A 24,351-nucleotide genomic window follows, 5' to 3' on the forward strand; every position below is an offset into this window, starting at 1 on the left:
GTCCATTTGCATTCTGCTTGCGTGAATTCCCTGCAGTACTGAACCGAAACGCAACAACTAAAACAATCTTATTGCATTAAAAAGACTAAAGAACGGAATCTTGCATAGTTTTGACGACGTGACAATATTTTTTAATGAATGGGTTTATATTTCTGTTATTGCACCGGGGGTGGGTAGATTGGTCACTAAACCCCAACATATACTGATTAAATATTTATACCAACAGTTAAATGTTTAGAGCAAAGTAGTACTATAAGAGAACCTGTGTAGTCTTGGCAGCCTCCAGCTGAATGTTAGCCTAGGAATTAGAAGGTAAATCTCAAAAAGCAGAAAGCGGATCCTTTTAATGGGCTGTATTATGGATTATGCCATTGTTCTTGTGCTTTTAAAGCACAGAATAAATGCATTTCCCCATAACACGTGCATCAAGCAATTTAAGAAATCTGTTATTCTTTTTTTTTTTTAGGAAGAAAATGCACGAAGCACAGGATTCTAATAATGTACATTTTATAAGTTCTCTAACTGGGGAAAACAAAGGGAAACAATCTGTCCTGAACTACTATTGTGTGCATAGGAAACACTGATTTTGTTGGCTAGCGATTTTAATGGTCTAGATCAGTGATTACCAACCTTGTTCACATTCTGCAGGGGGTGCTCGACCCCCAAATTATTAAATCTTCTTGCCTACTCATCAGAGTATTGCTAACAAAACGGTGTGACCAATCCTATAGTGTCCTGAGCTCATGGGGGGAACACACGCTTAACAAGACCCCAAACTTGGGGTGACCATATTTTTCCCGGGACAAGTGCCGATGCAACCAAAAACCAGGACATAGAACAACATTTTTTGACTGTACCGGCTAAACCGGGACATCTGGTCACCCTACATAAACTGCCCCTCAGTGTGTGCAGGCAGCATGGGGGTACAGCTGTCACAGCGGGAGCTTCCAAAGTCACGCTCCACGATGCCTTGTTGTGTAGTAATAATAATAATAGCATGTTCTTGTATAGCGCTGCTAGTTTTACGTAGCGCTTTACAGAGACATTTTGCAGGCACAGGTCCCTGCCCCGTGGAGCTTACAATCTATGTTTTTGGTGCCTGAGGCACAGGGAGAGAAAGTGACTTGCCCAAGGTCACAAGGAGCCAACACCGGGAATTGTACCAGGCTCCCCTGCTTCACACTCGGTGCCAGTCAGTGTCTTTACTCACTGAGCCGCTCCTTCTCCCAGGCTCCCCTGCTTCACACTCAGTGCCAGTCAGCGTCTTTACTCACTGAGCTATACAAAGCATTGTGGGGAGAGACTTTTGGAAGATCCTGCTGTAATTGACCGCTACAGGTATACCACCCACGCGGAGGTGTTATACTGACTGGGATCCACCATTACATATATGTTTTGCAAACCCCCTATGCTGAGAATCCTTGCTTTAGGATTGCTTCTATAAATATATATAGAATATGTTGATAGTAAACTACTCTATCCAGAAACTTCCCCTATATGCTGGGATATTTAAAGATGATTCTGGTAAGTGGTCACTGATTCTTATGACCACATTGTTAAACTTCAAGCTACTTACCAAAGGCATCTTTTAATGACTCCCATTTATCTCTGAAAGCCAAAAAGTGATATGACTCAAACTATTCTCTACAACTTTGCTTTTAGTGTACAGAACCCCAGAAACTGTTTAATATTGCAAATGAACTTCTCCATACAGAAGAAGCTTATGTCAAGAGGCTGCATCTACTTGACCAGGTAATATCATTTCCCATATTTATTGTACTGTATATTGTGAGTAGTTCTCTTATACATCCAAAGCATAACACAACTGATTTAAAACACAGTAAGATAAAAATATACCATTCTTTAAAACCATTTTAACAATTGAATTCTTGAAGTGTGTTTATCGTGAATTCACTCTGGTTTTTTTTTTTCCAACGTAGGTGTTTTGCACAAAGCTGGTAGGCGCTGGTATTCCGCAAGAGGTGACAACAGGAATCTTTTCTAATATTTCTTCAATTTATTGTTTTCATGGTCAGTTTCTCCTCCCAGAACTTAAAACGCGAATAACACAAGAGTGGTAAGTTATCATACATATGCCCAAACATGTTTTAACCTCACAATTTATCCTAAGGGTTCCCTATTCATCTCTGGCTGCTACATCGAGGATGTTTGAACAATTCCTTGTTGAATGCACTTAATGTGAGTTCTGCTTTTCAGTTACTAGCACTCTGCTTTTCCAATCTAGTAAAGTCATTTTTTGTTAAAGGTCCATGTGATGAAGTGTAGAGAGATCAAGGAAGAGGATCTTCATATACATATACAACATATATATTGTATGCAAGAGTGGAGAAAGTTGCTGATGAGTCAACATAATAAAAGAATAGTTCTCTAGTTCTCCAGCTTCTAGTAGCCGTTTCGGTCTTGGAGAAGTGTAGGTAGGTTGGTTGGTTGCAGTACCTTTTAATAGAACTCGAAAGAGATTTCTACGTAGAAAGGTTTTCCTCTCATCACTCCACTTATATCCTCCCTGCAGAGATTCTCTCCTGCCTTTCTCACTCCCTTGGGTTTATACATTTCTTTCCTTTCCTATTGTGCTGCTACCACGCTCAAAAAAGAGATGACCTGTGAGGTTTAAATAGCTCTTTAAACATTATTACACCTATCCTCCACTCTCTTGTTTGTCAATTGATTGCAGGGTGCAGCAAATTTATATCAGGAATCAAGAACATATGTATAAATCGAGGGTTATGAGGAGAAAAGAAAGCACTTAGTAAAAAGATTTACCTAGCACATAACAATGTGTAGGCAGAGTATGAAAACAATATTAACAATGAGCTGGATACTGCTGGCTGTGTGACATATATTTGAAGAGGTTAAAAAATTCCACATTTACAACGATTTTAAAGAGGGTAAAACTGGTTAAGATTTAAGATAAACATATATTTTATGGATGATTGTTAGATCTTTGAGGAAATCATATATAAATGGAGCCCTAACTAGTGCAGGCATGTAGGTCTGGGCGTATTGGGAAAGGAAGGCAGAGGGTTAAAAAAAAGAAGTTATTTGCACTCAGGCTAATGTTGGACAAGACAGAAATGATGGGCGAGGCAAGGAAATTAGGCCTAGATATCCAGGAAGGGCGCACCGAGGAAGAGACCAATTCTCACACTTTCTTGCAGGGAAATGCAGTAGACGTTTCAATGTGTAAACAGAGTGTTGCAGATATGTTGCATAAGGATGAAGTGTTACAGGCACCATTTAAATAATACATTGCTATAATCTGGATTATGTGTTTTTAGAGCATTCATGCCCTTTCTAGATCTAACGTATTGCAATGGTGAAAGTTGTTACAGTCGCACAGCTGAAGTCTGTTACACTAAAGCACATTAGCAGAGGTCCGTGGTCTCTGCTATGTGCATCTTCCCATTGTGTTCTTAGAAGATGCCATCAGAAGCATTTTTGACACAGTGGGCATGTTCTGAAAAGTCTCCCACAGTCTATAAGTGGAATGAAGGTTATTATGGTATAAGGAGGAAGGATTGCCAGCCACCCATAGGGAGAGACGTCACTATGTTAACCTTTTCAACATTGCGCTGTACGACCGTCACGGTCTCCTAAAGAGCCCTAAGATGTACTCATGGCTAACATATTATACTCTGCCACAGGGGTGGGCACCTCCGGTCCTCAGGGGCCACCAACAGGTCAGGTTTTCAGGATATCCCTGCTTTTCGACTGAGCCACTGATTGAGCCACCTGTGATGAAGCAGGGATATCTTGAAAACCTGACCTGTTGGTGGCCCTTGAAGACTTAAGTAGCCCACCCCTGCTCTGCTTCACGTTTATGTACTCCATAGATAATAATTTTAAAAAAAGACGCATTGATTTGGTTAATCTTCCTTTTTGAAATAAAAGGCACCTATTTTTCTTTTGAAAGGAATACAAATCCGCGGATAGGAGATATCCTGCAGAAGCTCGCTCCCTTCCTGAAGATGTACGGGGAGTATGTCAAGAACTTTGATAAAGCTATGGACATGGTGAACACATGGACGCAGCGCTCGTCTGTCTTCAAAGAAGTCATTCACACTATTCAGGTACTGGAAAGGGGGTTCATGGGTCGGGCACTGGAAAGGGGGTTCATGGGTCGGGCACTGGAAAGGGGGTTCATGGGTCGGGCACTGGAAAGGGGGTTCATGGGTCGGGCACTGGAAAGGGGGTTCATGGGTCGGGCACTGGAAAGGGGGTTCATGGGTCGGGTACTGGAAAGGGGGTTCATGGGTCGGGTACTGTAAAGGGGGTTCATGGGTCAGGTACTGGAAAGGGGGTTCATGGGTCGGGTACTGTAAAGGGGGTTCATGGGTCGGGTACTGGAAAGGGGGTTCATGGGTCGGGTACTGGAAAGGGGGTTCATGGGTCGGGTACTGGAAAGGGGGTTCATGGGTCGGGTACTGGAAAGGGGGTTCATGGGTCGGGTACTGGAAAGGGGGTTCATGGGTCGGGTACTGGAAAGGGGGTTCATATGTAAGGTGCTACAATGTAATGGCATTTAATTGGTACGAATTGTTAAGAAGCCGTAACGTCACTTTTTTTGTACTTAGTCTCCGTTACTTGGTTCTTTTTCCCATTACAAACTGACCTTACAAGTAATTTTTCATGTTACTCACATGCTTCCTCCTTACATTTCACAGTAACATATTTTTGGGAGGCTTTAAAAGAAATGGCTGCTCCTGTCAATCTGCTACAAATCTGTTCTGATCACTCATGTTGCACGCTTATAAATCGTGTATAAGTTACTGATTTCTTTCTGTTTGTAATGTTTTATTGATGAACTACTGTGGCATCGCTAATCCAAACATGCAATGGTTTACTTATTACAAATCTTGCTTTCTTAGGTTGCTCAATTGGTGAACTGGTCCTGTAGCCTTGTGCTATGCCCGTACAAATCAATACAGTACCTCAAACAAGCAATGTATCCATTGTGATCCTTCATTCAGGAACTAAATACAATTCTGCAATAACAGGAATATTGGCTATAGTGGGATTAGTACAGCATGGCTGTGATGCATCCAGTGTCACACAGAGGAGTTCATGTGTGAAGCATGCGTTTTCATTTAGGAGAAGGGTAAATTGCGATCAGGGCACAATGACAAGTAGTGCCCCGATCTGCACTATTACGGTTTGGATAACCCCCATGGTGTCTACTAGATTATTTTAAACAAATAAAATCATTGCTACTGCATTTTGGAAATAAAAAATAATGATTCTCAATCCTTTTTATGACTACAGTAGTAATACTGAAGAGTAGCAGGTTCATGGAGATTGGGGAGATGTGGATTATGTGAAATACATTCACTTGAGCAGTGCCCAACGTGTAATTCCCACTGAGAACTGAGAAATACATCGGGCTTTCCTACAGCTTTATTATGTACTCTTTAACCATAAAGTTTTACTGCAGCCGATTTAACTATGAACGGACAACATGTCAACTAGGACCTATTTATGTAAAAGAAATCCCTAGTATCCAAATCAATGTAATCTGGGAAAATGAAACACTGCAAATCATTTGTAAAAGTCGATAGTTCTGATACAATTAATATACTGTGTGTGTGTGTGTGTATATATATGTGTGCCAAGTTATCTTGTTGGCAATAAATTAGTTTGTTTAGAAATACGTGGAGCGCTGTTCCTTTACCCTTCATTGTATTTATACGCACACACACCTCAACAAATAAGTCTTGTGACCATTGTGAGTTGCATTTTATACTGTTTCACCAATAAATCTTATTTTACAGTATTGCGCTATGGAGCCTGCGCTTTCTATTTTTGTCTTATATATTTTGTTGCAAAACATACAGTAAACTTACATCCGGCCCACTCCTGATAAATAACGTCAGGCTTTGGCATTCAATAATTTCCCCTCCTCAGGCCAACTATTATTAGGAAGCTTTCTAACACCATTTCTGTTGGTGGAACATACCCAGTCTTATGCTTGAACTTTATAGCGTCTTTGTAATATTTCTAGTGACTGTATTAGTTCTGGAGTATAGAAAATTGTCATACCCTTTTTAATGAATGAATATGACGGTTCACTATCAATTTTTTATTCATAACTAGCTGAGAGACCCGGCGTTGCCCGGGATGTAAATGCGTAATAGGTAGTATTATTTATAAATGGTGGAACAATAGGTGACTGTTTGTTGTAAAGGTTGGATAATAATATTGAAAAGAAAGATGGAAGAAAATGTAATACGATGTTGTATAAAAATGGTTTATTGTAACCACACCACAGTACAATGTATATTTTGGTGCCATAAGTGATGTAAAAATCTGAGTCGTGTGTCCTGCTAGGGTGTGAGGCGGCGGGGTGGCGCGTGGGTTGTGAGTGCTGTGTGCGAGTGGGGGGTCCTGCTAGGGTGTGAGGCGGCGGGTGGTGCGTGGGTTGTGAGTGCTGTCTGTGAATGGGGGGTCCTGCTAGGGTGTGAGGCGGCGGGGTGGTGCGTGGGGTTGTGAGTGCTGTCTGTGAATGGGGGGTCCTGCTAGGGTGTGAGGCGGCGGGTGGCGCGTGGGTTGTGAGTGCTGTCTGTGAGTGGGGGTCCTGCAAGGGTGTGAGGCGGCGGCTGGCGCGTGGGTTGTGAGTGCTGTCTGTGAGTGGGGGGTCCTGCTAGGGTGTGAGGCGGTGGGTCAGTGATGTCGGTGCGTAGGGGCGGGAGGCAGCAGGTGTGTTGTGGCGGCAGGTATGTGTCGAGTGTGGCGGGTGTCTGTTGAGTGCGTGCAGCGGCTGTGAGGCGGTGGGTGAAAGGCAGAGGAGGCCGGAGTAAGGGCGGGGTGAAAGGCAGAGGCGGGGGTGGGGAGGCGGTAAGGCGGGCATGAAGGCGAAGGGCGGCGGGAAGGGGAGGAGGGGGGTGGAGGAGGGGGGCAAGGGGTGGAGGAGGGGGGAAGGGTTAGAGGAGAGGGGGGGAAGGGTTAGAGGAGAGGGGGGAAGGGTTAGAGGAGAGGGGGGAAGGGTTAGAGGAGAGGGGGGAAGGGTTAGAGGAGAGGGGGGAAGGGTTAGAGGAGAGGGGGGGAAGGGTTAGAGGAGAGGGGGGAAGGGTTAGAGGAGGGGGGGGGAAGGGTTAGAGGAGGGGGGGGGAAGGGTTAGAGGAGGGGGGGGAAGGGTTAGAGGAGGGGGGGAAGGGTTAGAGGAGGGGGGGAAGGGTTAGTGGAGGGGGAAGGGTTAGAGGAGGGGGGGAAGGGTTAGAGGAGGGGGGGGGAAGGGTTAGAGGAGGGGGTGGAAGTGTGGGAGGGGGTGGGAGGGGAAAGGGGAAAAAGAGGTGGAGGGGGGGGGGGAAGAGGAGCGGAGGGGGGGGGGAAGAGGAGCGGAGGGGGGGGGAGAGGAGCGGAGGGGGGGGGTGGAAAGAGGAGCGGAGGGGGGGGGTGGAAAGGGGAGCGGAGGGGGGTGAAGGGGAGCGGAGGGGGGGGAAGGGGAGCGGGGGGGGAAGGGGAGCGGGGGGGGGGAAGGGGGAGGAGGGGGGAGGTGGTGGAAAGGGGGAGAAGGGGGGAGGTGGTGGGAAGGGGGAGAAGGGGGGAGGTGGTGGGGAAGGGGGGGAGGTGGTGGGAAGGAGGAGGAGGGGGAAGGTGGTGGAAAGGGAGAGAAGGGGGGATGTGGTGGGAAGGGGGAGGAGGGGGAAGGTGGTGGGAAGGGGGAGGAGGGGGAAGGTGGTGGGAAGGGGGAGGAGGGGGGAGGTGGTGGGAAGGGGGGGAGGGTGGAGGTGGTGGGAAGGGGGGAGGTGGTGGGAAGGGGGGGGAGGGGTGAGGTGGTGGGAAGGGGGAGGAGGTGGGAAGGGGGAGGCGGTGGGAAGGCGGGGGGTGGGAGGAGGTGGGAAGGCGGGGGGTGGGAGGCGGTGGGAAGGCGGGGGGTGGGAGGAGGTGGGAAGGCGGGGGGTGGGAGGCGGTGGGAAGGGGGGGGGAGGTGGTGGGAAGGGGGGGAGGGAGGCGGTGGGAAGGAAGGGGGAGGCGGTGGGAAGGGGGGGTGGGAGGCGGTGGGAAGGGGGGGAGGCGGTGGGAAGGGGGGGTGGGAGGCGGTGGGAAGGGGGGGGAGGCGGTGGGAAGGGGGGGGAGGCGGTGGGAAGGGGTGGGGGGAGGCGGTGGGAAGGGGTGGGGGGAGGCGGTGGGAAGGGGTGGGGGGAGGCGGGAGGGCGGCGTGGGAAGGGGGGGGAAGGGGGGAGGCGGTGGGAAGGGGGGGGAAGGGGGGAGGCGGTGGGAAGGGGGGGGGGGGCGGTGGGAAGGTGGAGGGGAGGCGGTGGGAAGGGGGGGGAGGCGGTGGGAAGGGGGGGGGGGCGGTGGGAAGGTGATGGGGAGGCGGTGGGAAGGGGGGGGGAGGCGGTGGGAAGGGGGGGTGGGAGGGGAGGTGAAGGTGGGGGGGGTGGAGGGGAGGTGAAGGTGGGGGGGTGGAGGGGAGGTGAAGGGGGGGGAGTGGAAGGGAGGTGAAGGGGGGGGGGGTGGAGGGGAGGTGAAGGGGGGGGTGGAGGGGAGGTGGTGAAGGGGGGGGGTGGAGGGGAGGTGGAGGTAAATGGGGAGGTGAGGGGGGGGTGGAAGGGAGAAGTGGAGTGAGGGGAGGTGAAAGGGGGGTGAGGGGAGGTGATGGGGGGGTGAGGGGAGGTGAAGGCCGCTCACTCACCCGTCCGGCAGGTCCCACGTGGATCTGAGGCGGGAGGCAGCGTGTTGTGGCTGCTCCCCCGCTGTGTCCCGGGCGCTCGCTCGCTCCCCCGCTGACTGTAGCGGCGCCGGGGGGGGGGGGGGGTAGGGGGGGGTATCGGGGAGACACTGACACTGGAGGGGAGGGGGGGTGGAGGGGAGGTGAAGGGGGGGGTGGAGGGGGAGGTGAAGGGGGGGGTGAGGGGGAGGTGAAGGCCGCTCACTCACCCATCCGGCAGGTCCCACGTGGATCTGAGGCGGGAGGCAGCGTGTTGTGGCCGCTCCCCCGCTGTGTCCCGGGCGCCGCCATCTTGGGCACTCGGCGCCGCGAGGCAGCCTGCCTGGCCACTGGCTGTTCCCCCGCCGGGGAGGGGTGAGTTGTAGCGCCGGGGAGGGGGGGGCATGTATATGTGTGGGGGGGGGAGAGGTGGGAGATATAGAGGGGGGGTCTCGCACGGCCGCTGACACTGGGTGGGTGGGGGGGGGGGGGGCGCTGAAGGGGTAATAATAGTGTGTGTGTGTGTCCCGCTGAATGTAGCTGCGCCGGGGGAGGGGGGGGTCGGGGTGAAAGCGCGGGAGACACGGGGAGAGGAGGAGGTGCGCGCGGGTGCTGCTAACTGTGAGCCCCGCTAATGTATGTAACAGTGTGTGTGTGTGTGTGTGTGTGTGTGTGTGTGTGTGTGTGTGTGTGTGTGTGTGTGTGTGTGTGTGTGTGTGTCACTGTGTGTGTGTGTGTCTGTCATTGTGTGTGTGTCTGTCACTGTGTGTGTGTGTGTCACTGTGTGTGTGTGTGTGTGTGTGTGTGTGTGTGTGTGTGTGTGTGTGTGTGTGTGTGTGTGTGTGTGTGTGTGTGTCCCTGTGTGTCCCTGTGTGTGTGTGTCCCTGTGTGTGTGTGTGTGTGTCCCTGTGTGTCCTTTGGCCCGTCACTCCGCCTCAGGCCAATGAGAAGTGTGCGGGGGCGGGCCAAGGGACCAATGAGATTTCCCCTAGGGACACCGGACATCCAGGCAGGCAGGCAAACATACAGTGCTTTCACTAATATAGTATAAGATAACTTTCGAGACTTTGCAAGAAATCTCAATTTAGTTTTTTGATAAAGAAACCTTTTTGGTGCTGGGTTCTGTAAACACAAAGCTACACGTCTAACCGTATTCTGGTTTATTTATAACTTTCCTGGAAGTTGTATTTTTCCAGTAGTAATGCAAAGCTCTAGTTCTATAATGATACTGTTCAATGCACCAACGGGAGAGTTCTTCATAGAGGAAATGACCGTATAAAGAGCATTCCAAATCTCACGGATTTCTTCTCATCGTCTCGCTTCATTTATTAAAGGAAGTAAAGGAAAGTCAAAATATTGAAAGGACACTGGTGCGTAAAACATGACGTATATTAATTGAGCTCCATTTTGGTTTGATATTTGATGCGATCGGATGATACTCTGTGTTCTATTGCAACTTCCTATTCTGTTCCACTTTGTAACGGATTGCTGTGTTCTATATACAGAAGGAAGACGTATGTGGTAACCTTACATTACAGCACCACATGCTTGAACCAGTGCAGAGAATTCCGCGCTATGAACTCCTGCTGAAGGATTACCTGAAGAAACTTCCCGAGGACTCCCCAGATAGGAAGGACTCAGAAAGTAAGAATTCATTCAAATGGATCGGCAAAAAAACTGCATGTTAATGGTGATACACGAGAGGACAGCTCGCATTCATCATAAGAATGTTCTGTTTCAGAGATCTTCTGTTCATAGTTACCTGCTTCGCTAAAGAACCTATTTCACTTTATCCCATTTTGACCCAAATGACGCGCATTGAAATGTTTTTCTAAATGTCGGAGTTAACTTGGCATAACGTTGCAAACCAGGCCAATGAATCCCGTGCTGCATGCTGACTGAATGTTTAATGTGTGTAATTGGATCATCCCTATTGCAGAATCCCTGGAGCTAATTTCAACGGCAGCAAATCACTCAAATGCAGCCATTCGAAAGATGGTAGGTGAAGCTTTCTAGATTCTGTATGTCGATCTCGAATATTTGAATAACGTTATTGAGTTTATGGTATGCTGTAGCTCGGGGGGGGCTAACTCCAATAATCAATGACCACCAACAGGTAAGGTGGATATCCCTGTTCAGCACAGGTGGCTCAGTCAGTGGCTTGGTCAACCACCTTTGCTGAAGCAGGGAATTCCCCAGACATGGCCTGTTCGTGTTCCTTGAGGACTGAAGTTGACCACTCGCTGTAGTTCATGAAAACTGCATTTACACTAGACTCATCAGGTCCATGTTTAAACAAAAACGTTTATGTATAAAAGCTAGTAAAGTTATTGACTGGGGTGCGATTGAAAAGTAGAGGTACTCTTTCAGCATAATGATTGGTCAAATACCACCATGTTCTGTCATTACAATACTTCAACCCATTGTCAACATATGAGGCATCAAGCAATAATAATGCAGGTTTAACAATGTCTGGTACCACATACAGTACTCAACTCCATTGAGATTGGAGCGGGGAGTGGACAGGAAAGGTTATAAACCACATGGACAGCATTTTTGTTTTCAATCAGGTGCTTTAGTGGACTGGTTCCAACTTCAGAGAACAGGCTGAAAAGGTTCTGTTTGTGGTCTGAGGGATATATTGACTAAAATGCACTAGGCATTATAGCATGCTAAAGGCCGCTCAGGTAAATGGCCATTAACAAACCATATTGATTATTGTACATTAATGGAAAGATCCCGCAAAGCCTTCTGGGATTTTATAGTCCTATTTATTTTTCCCCTCTACTGAAGAAAAGTAATCTGAAAAACAAGGCTGTTCCCTCCTGTCCCCCAAACTTGTGTGGTCACCTTACGTTAAAGGCCTTTGTGGAAACCTACAAACACAGACCCTATTGTTTTCTTGCTTCCTTATTTTGCAGACATGCAGTTGCCGTAGACATTTCATCATGGTTATTCATATTGATTAGGATATCTGTTTGCTGCTATATCATGTTTATGACTAACCCTCAATTCCAGCCACTTGATATTAAATTCTTCCGTAAGGGCGCAGTGCACTAAAATATAGTGTCTTCATCTTGATTACATACGTTATGTACATTTTGTTTATGCCTTGCATTACCCAGTATATTCGTTATATTAATGGGGGCATTCTGAATCAATGTGTATAAATAATTACTGCAACATCGCTTCAGGTTTCATAACCTAAATTACAAAATGAATCAATCATTAAAGTGTGTACAGTTTATCTCTGGGGTCTTTCAGTTTTTTTTTAACTTCTATATATGTTAATAACTAGGACTGCAACTTTCACACTTTTTACCAACTTTTCTTGAAGTAATAATGGTTCCGAGCTATCCTCCGTGATCCATCTCTGTATTGGGAGCATTAATACCACCTAGCATTCATACGTAGCATTCTGTGACTGTCTGTAATATGCCGCATCGCTGCTTCATTGATATTTTCTCCTCAATGTCTCCGGTGTATAAATACCTTTTGTAGAAGGAAGAGGTCAGACACAGACTCGGCTGGAACACAGCAGCAGATACAATAATTGGGTTGGAACAATTGAAATATGAGGAATGTTACAGCTGTAATTGAACAGAGTCCAGTAAATAGTGCTCTAATGACTATAGGTAGAAAGTTTGTAACATAATCAATGCTTATCTTGATTGAAGAAAATCAAACAGGTAAGGTCATTTGAAGTGAGTAGCCAGGTATATGGTTAGGCGTATAGTATAGACCTATTTATAAAGTCCTGGTTAGTGGTGCAAATGGAGAATGATTAGCTCCACTGCATCACTGTAGCAAGATAATCTTCTCCTCTCGAGCCAGTCAGTGCTTGTAGGTTTCTGCATCTTAAATCCCTTTAAAAAAAAAGTTGGTACAATATAGCCATATAAAGATTGGATGGTAGATGCCTTATGGCAACCAAGAGGTTAACCTTTTTTACTAGATGTATGTCTATCCTGCTTCCATCAATGAGGGTCTCTGTCTTTAAATGTTGCAGTTTCATAGTTTAATTTTCAGGCCAGGTAATTAAATAATGAAGACACTGCATTTTATTTTCTCAGGGACCAACTTGCTTATATTAAAAGGTCAGTGAGGGCGTGTATTTACCCACAGGTTGTGCTGTTATCTGGGGGGCAAGCCTCAAAGCCCCTTCTGTAAATTTCCAAAAACCAAACTTGTGGTTACTTGGGGTTAGTATATCTTTATAATTAACAGAGCAGTTCCTTCTACTCGTCCTTTTTTAAAGGGGAGGGGGGGGGGGAGGCGGTTGCCTCCATTTTTTTTACACGGTGGGATTTGGGGGTCCCCCTGAGCCAAGTGTCACTATTTTCAGCCTCTGGGACCCCTAGGTTCCTGAGATACTTACTGGTGAAAAAAGTGCAGTTTCATCTCCCACAGGGGAAACAAAATGGCTGCATCAAAACTCTAGCCACTAGGAAATTGCAACATCATCGGTTGTGGCTTCTTATGGGACGGCCCTTTAAATCCCCTGTAAATACCAGGAAGTAATACTGGTAACTTCACCAGTAAGGCTTTCGGGAAACGGGGGGGGGGGTCACCAGAGCTGAAATACTGTGGTTCAGATCAGGGGGACACCCCGGTTTCAATCACGTACCATAATTTACTCTAAAGTCAATAATTATTTAAAATAGTTCTGTCCAAACTCTCACTAATGTCATACTGTATGTATTCTGGGACTTTACACAATTGTCAGTGTAAAAATGATGCGAACGGCACTTACACGTAGAGTAGAAAATGTCTATTTTCTTTATACGCCGGGAAGGCTCCCCTGTGTATGATACGGGTCCATAACTGCTCGGAGAGAGTAAGTATTTTATACTCCCTGATTTAAATCAGAAATTAAAAAATCCTCCTCCTTCCAGACGTGGATTCATAAGTGTCCCTGGTCTAGGGAAAGTGACCCATACAGCCCTGGTCTAGGGAGAGTGACCCATACAGCCCTGGTCCTGGGAAAGTGACCCATACAGCCCTGGTCCAGGGAGAGTGACCCATACAGCCCTGGTCTAGGGAGAGTGACCCATACAGCCCTGGTCTAGGGAGAGTGACCCATACAGCCCTGGTCTAGGGAGAGTGACCCATACAGCCCTGGTCCTGGGAGAGTGACCCATACAGCCCTGGTCCGGGGAAAGTGACCCATACAGCCCTGGTCCAGGGAGAGTGACCCATACAGCCCTGGTCCAGGGAGAGTGACCCATACAGCCCTGGTCCAGGGAGAGTGACCCATACAGCCCTGGTCCAGGGAGAGTGACCCATAAAGCCCTGGTCCAGGGAGAGTGACCCATACAGCCCTGGTCCAGGGAGAGTGACCCATACAGCCCTGGTCCAGGGAGAGTGACCTATACAGCCCTGGTCCAGGGAGAGTGGCCCATACAGCCCTGGTCTAGGGAGAGTGACCCATACAGCCCTGGTCTAGGGAGAGTGACTCATACAGCCCTGGTCCAGGGAAAGTGACCCATACAGCCCTGGTCCAGGGAAAGTGACCCAAACAGCCCTGGTCCAGGGAGAGTGACCCATACAGCCCTGGTCCGGGGAAAGTGACCCATACAGCCCTGGTCCGGGGAAAGTGACCCATACAGCCCTGGTCCAGGGAGAGTGACCCATACAGCCCTGGTCCAGGGAGAGTGACCCATACAGCCCTGGTCCAGGGAGAGTGACCCATACAGCCCTGGTCCAGGGAGAGTGACCCATACAGCCCTGGTCCAGGGAGAGTGACCCATACAGCCCTGGTCCAGGGAGAGTGACCCATACAGCCCTGGTCCAGGGAGAGTGACCCATACAGCCCTGGTCCGGGGAAAGTGACCCATACAGCCCTGGTCCAGGGAGAGTGACCCATGCAGCCCTGGTCCAGGGAGAGTGACCCATACAGCCCTGGTCCAGGGAGAGTGACCCATACAGCTCTGGTCCAGGGAGAGTGACCCATACAGCCCTGGTCCAGGGAGAGTGACTCATACAGCCCTGGTCCAGGGAGAGTGACCCATACAGCCCTGGTCCAGGGAGAGTGACCCATACAGCCCTGGTCCAGGGAGAGTGACTCATACAGCCCTGGTCCAGGGAGAGTGACCCATACAGCCCTGGTCCAGGGAAAGTGACCCATACAGCCCTGTCTGGGGAAAGTGACCCATACAGCCCTGGTCCAGGGAGAGTGACCCATACAGCCCTGGTCCAGGGAGAGTGACCCATAAGGCCCTGGTCCAGGGAGAGTGACCCATACAGACCTGGTCCAGGGAGAGTGACCCATACAGCCCTGGTCCAGGGAGAGTGACCCATACAGCCCTGGTCCAGGGAGAGTGACCCATAAGGCCCTGGTCCAGGGAGAGTGACCCATACAGCCCTGGTCCAGGGAGAGTGACTCATACAGCCCTGGTCCAGGGAGAGTGACCCATACAGCCCTGCTCTCGGGAGAGTGACCCATACAGCCCTGGTCCAGGGAAAGTGACCCATACAGCCCTGGTCCAGGGAGAGTGACCCATGCAGCCCTGGTCCAGGGAGAGTGACCCATAAGGCCCTGGTCCAGGGAGAGTGACCCATACAGCCCTGTCTGGGTTTACTCTCAGAGCAAAGGATTGTGGGGTACTGTATACGAATTTGTGTGTTAGGTACACAAGACTAAATACAATTTGGGGTGGGGGGTAGACTTTTTCGTGTCTAATATTTTCAACCCATGACCACCTGGAGGGTGACCTATTCCAAATAATTTGAGGTTTCTGTTTCAGAACTACTTAATTTGATAAAGTATATGCTGTGTTTTATTTTATAACTGGCTGGCCTTATTGTGTGTGTGTGTATCTCTGTGTCCGTGTGTGTGTGTCCGTGTGTGTGTGTCCGCAAAAGCCAAACACTCACTATTGCTCACCTCCCTAAGGTAATTTCAAATATATTTCCTCAATCAGTTGGAAGGTATTTTTGTAGAACTCCCAAACATTTTAAACATTGGGAAACACATCCAAATGCCTATAACAGGGAAAAAATAGATATTAAAAAATGAAGGACAGGAAATATTATAACCACATGGTCAGTGTTTTTTGTTTTAATCAGGTGCTTTAATGGAATAAGTAGAAAGACCGAATGCCGGTAATTACCATGCTGTTGAGTAATTACACTAGACACACCAAAGGACGATAATCGGCTAGAATAGATGGGAGATGCATATGAAATAGCCTGAGATAAGTAGTTTGTCATTTAACTAACATACTGAACCAAACAGCCCAAACGGAAGTCCAAATACGCTATTCAAGATCAATAGCATTATTTTTTGTTTTATCAAAAGGAAAAGATGCACAAGCTGCTGGAAGTATATGAACGGCTTGGAGGGGAAGAAGATATCGTTAACCCAGCAAATGAACTGATTAAAGAAGGGCACATCCAGAAACTGTCTGCAAAGAACGGCACCGCTCAGGATCGCTACTTATATCTGGTAAGTGCGTTTTTAATTAGTGCGGGACATTCTGTAAATGGAAATGTCCATTCACCTAAAGGAAATCTCGGAAAGTTAATCTGTGTATACTGAAACACTGTAATTGCTCCCCCGTTATCGCCATGCCTGTGCAGCTGCTATTGCAGTGCAATATGACCACATTAGAATAAAAGGAGGAAAGAGATGATTTTATTGTTACACACGGGGTAAGATACCTTTTTATTGGACCAACAAGTAGTTGATATGTTACAAGCTTTCCAACCTCTCAGTGTAGGACCCAATGAAGGACCATGAGAGGTTGTAAGCTTGTAACATATCAACTAATTATTGGTCCAATAAAAGGTATCGTACCCCCTTACTCCGACTCCCTCCTGTGTTGCTACATAGAAGAAAGGAACAACACGGCCCCCCACCCGTCTTTGCCTTACATTTGTTGCTAATCTGCAGGTGGGCACAGTAAATTGAGGCAAACCGTGATATAAGGATTTATCCCGGATCACATTGTTGGTGGAATTTCCATCTACAACCCGAGATAAAGGGGCTAAGAAATTGGTCAGATGATCGATATGGGCAGACTAGAATGACTACATTGTTGCGCTGTGTCATCAACTGCTGTGTGCATCTGTTACCCTGAGTGTTCCAGACCGGGGCCTTAATTCCACAGAGATTCCTCTCCACACGTTGGGTTCATCTGTATAAAAAGCATCCACAGTTATGTACGAAAAGCCACAGAATATTTAGGGGCTTCTTTTTTTTATTTAGGGGTGTGGGAAATGTTACCATGAGTAAGTCACACTTATTCATATCTTCATAAGCGGTAATCTGCTTTACACATCTGAACCCTGGCAACAAAACCCAATCCGGCAATGAGCCTGTACAAACACAATACGTCTCTGGCTTACTGGAAAACCTAGTTTATTGTACTTTATTTCTCTTTTGTATAAATATGGAGAGATTTTTCTCTGCAAACCTTAGCACTACATTAACGAACCTCTGAAAAAACATCTACAGCTGCAACATTCACATGCAAATATTCTCCACAGAAACTTCCGTCCCTTAGGGAAAGGTTATATCCGAATAGAGAAAATCAATTTCTCTGACCATAACCAACGGGTTTAATTGATGCAGGAGATAACGGTTTGAAATGGTTCCTTTTTCAAATAGTTTAATTACAACGTTCCACAATAATTTCTATGGGTCAGTTCAGGTCAAAGTCAGATAACAGGCTACAAAAAGCAGGCACATTTCAAGGAGGGGACGGGGATGTCGGGCATCAGGAGGGGACTGGGATGTCCGGCATGGGGATGGACGGGGATGTCCGGCATCAGGAGGGGACTGGGATGTCGGGCATCAGGAGGGGACGGGGATGTCGGGCATCAGGAGGGGACGGGGATGTCGGGCATCAGGAGGGGACGGGGATGTCGGGCATCAGGAGGGGACGGGGATGTCGGGCATCAGGAGGGGACGGGGATGTCGGGCATCAGGAGGGGACGGGGATGTCGGGCATCAGGAGGGGACGGGGATGTCGGGCATCAGGAGGGGACGGGGATGTCGGGCATCAGGAGGGGACGGGGATGTCGGGCATCAGGAGGGGACGGGGATGTCGGGCATCAGGAGGGGACGGGGATGTCGGGCATCAGGAGGGGACGGGGATGTCGGGCATCAGGAGGGGACGGGGATGTCGGGCATCAGGAGGGGACGGGGATGTCGGGCATCAGGAGGGGACCGGGACGTCGGGCATCAGGAGGGTACCGGGACGTCGGGCATCAGGAGGGGACGGGGACGTCGGGCATCAGGAGGGGACCGGGACGTCGGGCATCAGGAGGGGACCGGGACGTCGGGCCATCAGGAGGGGACGGGGATGTCCGGCATCAGGAGGGGACCGGGATGTCCGGCATCAGGAGGGGACTGGGATGTCGGGCATCAGGAGGGGACGGGGATGTCCGGCATCAGGAGGGGATGGGGATGTCCGGCATCAGGAGGGGACGGGGATGTCCGGCATCAGGAGGGGACTGGGATGTCCGGCATCAGGAGGGGACGGGGACGTCGGGCATCAGGAGGGGACGGGGATGTCGGGCATCAGGAGGGGACGGGGACGTCGGGCATCAGGAGGGGACGGGGACGTCGGGCATCAGGAGGGGACGGGGACGTCGGGCATCAGGAGGGGACGGGGACGTCGGGCATCAGGAGGGGACGGGGACGTCGGGCATCAGGAGGGGACGGGGACGTCGGGCATCAGGAGGGGACCGGGATGTCGGGCATCAGGAGGGGACGGGGATGTCGGGCATCAGGAGGGGACGGGGATGTCGGGCATCAGGAGGGGACGGGGACGTCGGGCATCAGGAGGGGACGGGGACGTCGGGCATCAGGAGGGGACGGGGACGTCGGGCATCAGGAGGGGACGGGGACGTCGGGCATCAGGAGGGGACCGGGATGTCGGGCATCAGGAGGGGACGGGGATGTCGGGCATCAGGAGGGGACAGGGATGTCGGGCATCAGGAGGGGACGGGGACGTCGGGCATCAGGAGGGGACGGGGATGTCGGGCATCAGGAGGGGACGGGGATGTCGGGCATCAGGAGGGGACGGGGATGTCGGGCATCAGGAGGGGACGGGGATGTCGGGCATCAGGAGGGGACGGGGACGTCGGGCATCAGGAGGGCACCGGGATGTCGGGCATCAGGAGGGGACGGGGATGTCGGGCATCAGGAGGGGACCGGGATGTCGGGCATCAGGAGGGGACCGGGACGTCGGGCATCAGGAGGGGACGGGGACGTCCGGCATCAGGAGGGGACGGGGATGTCCGGCATCAGGAGGGGACGGGGATGTCCGGCATCAGGAGGGGACGGGGACGTCCGGCATCAGGAGGGGACGGGGATGTCCGGCATCAGGAGGGGACGGGGACGTCCGGCATCAGGAGGGGACGGGGACGTCCGGCATCAGGAGGGGACGGGGACGTCCGGCATCAGGAGGGGACGGGGATGTCCGGCGTCAGGAGGGGACGGGGACGTCCGGCATCAGGAGGGGACGGGGATGTCCGGCGTCAGGAGGGGACGGGGATGTCCGGCGTCAGGAGGGGACGGGGATGTCCGGCATCAGGAGGGGACGGGGATGTCCGGCCTGCTTCCTTCATAGCAAACGTTCTATATTATACAAGATTAAACAAGAGAACATTAACGATTGATTTTCTAAGTCCTGGTAAATGCTGCAGTTACCGCAAATAATGTAACTGGGTATATTTGACAAAGAAGGTAGTAATGCAACTGTTTAAAACCAACAATGATTTAAATCCATGCCACAGGATATTGTGGTTAGTGGGGTTTCAAAATGTATATACAGTATGTGAAAAAGTTGGAGATGCTGGTTTAGAGTTAGATAGCTTTTTTTAGTAGTTGTGAACAAGCGCATGTGGACAGAAATGATGGAGCCAGTGGCACTGAGCACTGCTGAATTAGGGCTGAATTAGAGGTGGAGGCAGAATGTAGGATACTTTCTGCTGCCAAAGCACATTTGAGTCATTATCTAATCCATAGATAATGAGATATAGAAATTGATAGTGGGAAAGGCACGATTTGGTCCACCAAAGACTGTTTTATATGTACTAATTCTATATAGTTGACTTTTGTTGTACCAAACATTATTTTCATTCTTTCACCATATGTAACCCCCACCACTTCAGCTGGGGGGCCGCCCAGTGCTATTTTATGTTTACCTTGATGTGGCTACCTTCAACATTTTGAGGGTGACCCCTTGTTTTTATGTTCCTATTACTCTGAAAACTAAAAACTCTGCCATTGGATAATCCACTCTTACAATGGCGGATCTCTGTTCAGAACTGCTTATAGTGAACCTTTCTGAGCTCTTTAGAGGGGGCGTTAGGCTAGTTATTTTGATATGATGATAAGAAGCCTTTTTGTTTTCTTGCAGTTTAATAGTATGCTGCTATACTGTGTGCCTAAATTGAGACTTATGGGCCAGAAGTTCAGTGTTCGTGAAAAGATTGACATAGCAGGCATTCAGGTTAGTATCATTTGTTTTCTCCCCACCCCCCCACCCCCCCAAGTTCGAAGCGTTGTAATTTGTATATGTGCTTAAATGATTTATAGGACCAGACATTTAGAGCTAAAGTATTTTAGAAATTTGTTTTCTAGTAAAAATCTGCTTAGAAATAAAGAATAATATATTGATTTATTTGGAAATTATTAAAAAAATTTGCTATTCTATAAACTAATTCAGAGACCACAAAATTAATCATCAAACAAATAAATTCAACCTACAGTTGCCACACCATTATACACTTTTTTTTTTTTAACGGTGCCACTTTGTCTACCACTTATCAAAACCACCCAAAATATGATACTTGAACTGTTGCTATAGATCCCTTTTGGTATGACTGAAAATAGGAACTTGGATTACTGTACGTCCTAATTATAGAGAGGATAAAAGAGGATAGGATGCCTTTCAATTGTGGCCCCTAAGAAGAAACGTGCAATCCGGATGTCCATCCCCGGGAAACACCGGGTACAGAATTGTAATGCAAAGTTGCAAGAGTCAGGTGCAGTGATCTGTCCTTAGCAGTGACCTCATTGTGACCTCATTGTGACCTCATTGTGTGCGTCCGCTTTAATGGATAGCAAAGAAGCCAGCTTGTGTTTTAGAAACCTTTCCCCATACAGAGTATCCAACATGCACCTTTCTTCTGTTCATTTACAGAACACCGTAGGTTTTTATATTTGGTTATTTATGCCCTATGCTTGGGGGCGGCTTTGTGCGTTGAAGTCATTTGATTTTCCTAATAACGACGCAGTTTAATGACTGTTTAATAGTTCTGTTACGCCGCTCGTGTGGTACTGGCCATGTTTATAAACTATACAAAACGCGCCACTCATTTTGGTGAGTTTTAGCTTTGTAGAAAGATCATACAAATTACAAAAGTAATACAGATTGGGCCAAAAATGTGTTGTGTTTTTTTTAGGTCCAGGAAATTGTCAAGCAAAATACTTCTCGTACGTTTTTGATAATAGGGAAAAAAAGATCATTGGAGCTGCAAGCAAGGTATTTATTGCACAATATGTTTCTGTTTACGTGTGATCTCCTTGTTATAATTAAATGTTGCAATTATTCAATAATTTTTGTTATGGTTAAAAAAAATAAATAGTCACCGCCTACAGCCTGCTCTCAAAAAAGCATCTAACCCAAGCCCCGGCGATCAAACATTGGGAGGCGAGAGCGTGGCTGTCACTTCAGCTCATCAACCAGAGATACGGCCCATACTTACTACCTATTGCTATTCTATTATTCTCATTTACTTGTACAGCACTAACCTATTCCGCAGCGCAGTACAATTGGGGATACGGAATGATGTTGATTACATCAGCGGAATGGCCAAATAAGGACAAACGAGCGCAGAACGATACAAAAGGCAGATTCTAGAAGATAGCTTCTGGCTCAGGAAGACACCGGTTCATTTAAGGCAGGAGTGGCCAACTCCAGTCCTCATGGGCCACCAACAGGTCAGGGTTTAAGGATATCTCTGCTTCAGCACAGGTGGTGCAGTCATTGACTGTGCCACTCTGTGCCACCTGTGCTGAAGCAGGGATATCCTTCTGACCTGAAGATTGCAGTTGGCCACTCCTGAATGAAGGTGTCCCTCTGCCAGAGGTTGTCATATCGAATATTACTGCTTAATAAATAAGGACCACGATGTCTGCAGTTGGCACTCTACAGGAATACGTTGTATACATGTATACAAGAACATGCTATTATTATTATTATTATTACATCACCCCTGGTAACTCCCAATGACTTAGTATTTGATGAATGCAGACAGTGACTTACAATGCTAAATGCATGGCCACTCTTATAAAAAAGCAGTCCATGAATGTTACTGCTGCTTCATTTTTCGTATTTCTGCACATGTTAATTTAAAATCAACAGGTTATTTTTGTAGATTGCATATATTAAAAAATAGCATTGTTTTTCGTTTGTTTGCAGAACCGAAGAAGAAAAGAAACAGTGGATCCAGGTTAATAAGTTTTTTTTTTTTTTCTTCTTCTTTTCAAAGATCTTGCTTGTAATGTGTGTTGTTTTCATTACACACAACACACGGCATCACTAGTGCATACAGAATAAGACGTATATTACACTTCTCAGTCCTGTCTGGTTGCAGAATATGTAGCAATTCTCGCAACATCGATTACATACAGAACCTTCGGCATTATGTGGTTATGTATTAGAACAACAATAACCTAGTGTTATTTTAATCAGATCTAAGGAAGAAACGTGGGAGGTATAGAAAACCTGATGTAGATAATAATGCATATACTATATAGACTAAAAAATTTCATATATAAATATGCCCCAACCTGCAACAAACATTCTACATCAGCCTAAAGTGCAACATGATGATGTTTAGGTCATTGGCAAATAAACCAAGGAAGGTTGCTTAGAATTTACCATTTCCGTTTCAAAGAAAGAACTTTCAATAATCAATTCTGCCTCTCGCCGCTGAGAAGACTTCATGGCAGGAGAACAAACCTCCGTCTATCACAAAGTCTCCTACCTAACACTAATGGATCCGATTTAGTGAAGCAAACAATTGATTTTTACTTCTAGGCTGAATTCATCAGTGTACCTAAAAGTATCCATTGAGATTGAAACCTTTTACCGCTGAAGTAGACAGGCTTTCTGAATGAGTGACTACTCAATTTGTCAAATATCCCAGCTCTGTTACCTCATCGCTAATGTCAGATTTTGATTTTGAAGGCGTCTTGCTCAGAGAATGAGTCAGTAGTTTCAATTGTTTATATTGGAATTTGCAGTTAGAATATTCAGAACGTCAGGTGCCAAAGAAGGTAAAGGTGCCTATGCATCAATGCAGAATACAATGCATTTAGACGCAACGCACTGCGCTGATTTTTGGAGCGAGCTGCGTCATACTGTAGGCGAGATCAGCTTCTTACAACTGGTGCAGAATGTTACACTTTCACCACTTCTGATATGGTAGATCATTTTTGGACAAAATGGTAAAAGAACGACGCACAGAGATGCAAAATGTAATTTATAATGTCATTATTATCTGTGCACCATGTAACTCTCCCCAACTCTTCCTACTGACTCTCCCCAAGGTGCAAACTGGGGCAGAGACGCAGAATGTGACACATCTCATTATAATCTGTGCACCATGTAACTCCCCTCACCCCCCCAACTCCTCCTACTGACTCTCCCCAAGGTGCAAACTGGGACAGAGACGCAGAATGTGACACATCTCATTATAATCTGTGCACCATGTAACTCCCCCCCCCCCCCAACTCTTCCTACTGACTCTCCCCAAGGTGCAAACTGGGGCAGAGACGCAGAATGTGACACATCTCATTATAATCTGTGCACCATGGAACTTCCTCAACTCCTCCTACAAATCAACCCCCCCCCCCCAAAGTTGGTGCAAAACACATTGACACCTTATGACAGGGGAGCGCAATCCCTCAGCCCCCCTGCCGGCTGTCCTGCTCTCCACCTGCCCCCTCCCTATCGTGGTTCCCGGCGTCTGGGCGTCACGACGTCATGTTGCCATAGCAACATGGCGTCACATTGCCGCGTTGCCATGGTCCACGCGTCTCCAGATGCTGGCTGATCCACGTTAAGTAAGGTTTACAGAGGCCTTTGCCACTTCCCTGGTACTTAATTTAAGTGCCTTCGCGGAAGCGCGCAGGGCCTCTGTAAACCCAGCGCCCCCGCAGTTAATCTCGTGCCCCCCAGTTTGCGCACGCTGCCTTATGGGATAAAATGCCCTGTTTTTTTGCCAAATTTGACATAATGCAGAGCTGCTCAACTCCAGTCCTCAAGCACCACCCCCCTCCCCCCTGCCCCAACAGGTCTGATTGAGCCACCTGTGCTGAAGCGGGATATCCTGAAAACCTGACCTTTGTGGGGGGAGGGGGGCTTGAGGACTGGGATTGAGCACTCCTGGTATAGACCCCCAAATGTTTCTATTCTAAACCTTTTCTATTCTGTACTATTGATTTTATTTTTAAGGTATTATCTATTTATACTGAATTTGAAAAAGCAAAACGAACTATCAGATTATTATAAATAACGTGCAATGATGTAAACATCCAAATTCACCATTTACTTATTTTCCCAATATTATCAGCTTATGTATAATCAAAGGTTTCAAAAAGAGCAACTATGTTGTGCAATTTATTTAGTCCATAGAATTTACTATTCTTATCAGACCTT

The 24,351-nt window shown here is 48.0% G+C and overlaps 1 protein-coding gene across 1 annotated transcript in view; it reads left to right on the forward strand.

The window, feature by feature from the left end:
- The window catches only part of FGD3 (FYVE, RhoGEF and PH domain containing 3), a 145,066-nt gene that overhangs the window by 90,278 nt on the left and 30,437 nt on the right, over positions 1 to 24,351 (forward strand). Inside the window, exons 5-13 of the mRNA XM_075574901.1 lie at positions 1,663 to 1,752; positions 1,941 to 2,077; positions 3,935 to 4,091; positions 10,174 to 10,312; positions 10,608 to 10,666; positions 15,969 to 16,115; positions 20,041 to 20,133; positions 21,089 to 21,168; positions 22,108 to 22,138. Of these exons, the coding sequence (XP_075431016.1) occupies positions 1,663 to 1,752; positions 1,941 to 2,077; positions 3,935 to 4,091; positions 10,174 to 10,312; positions 10,608 to 10,666; positions 15,969 to 16,115; positions 20,041 to 20,133; positions 21,089 to 21,168; positions 22,108 to 22,138 (933 nt within the window). The remainder of the gene's footprint in view (positions 1 to 1,662; positions 1,753 to 1,940; positions 2,078 to 3,934; positions 4,092 to 10,173; positions 10,313 to 10,607; positions 10,667 to 15,968; positions 16,116 to 20,040; positions 20,134 to 21,088; positions 21,169 to 22,107; positions 22,139 to 24,351) is intronic.

This window comes from Ascaphus truei, chromosome 17 (assembly GCF_040206685.1).
Source record: "Ascaphus truei isolate aAscTru1 chromosome 17, aAscTru1.hap1, whole genome shotgun sequence".
Classification (NCBI taxonomy): Eukaryota; Metazoa; Chordata; class Amphibia; order Anura; family Ascaphidae; genus Ascaphus; species Ascaphus truei.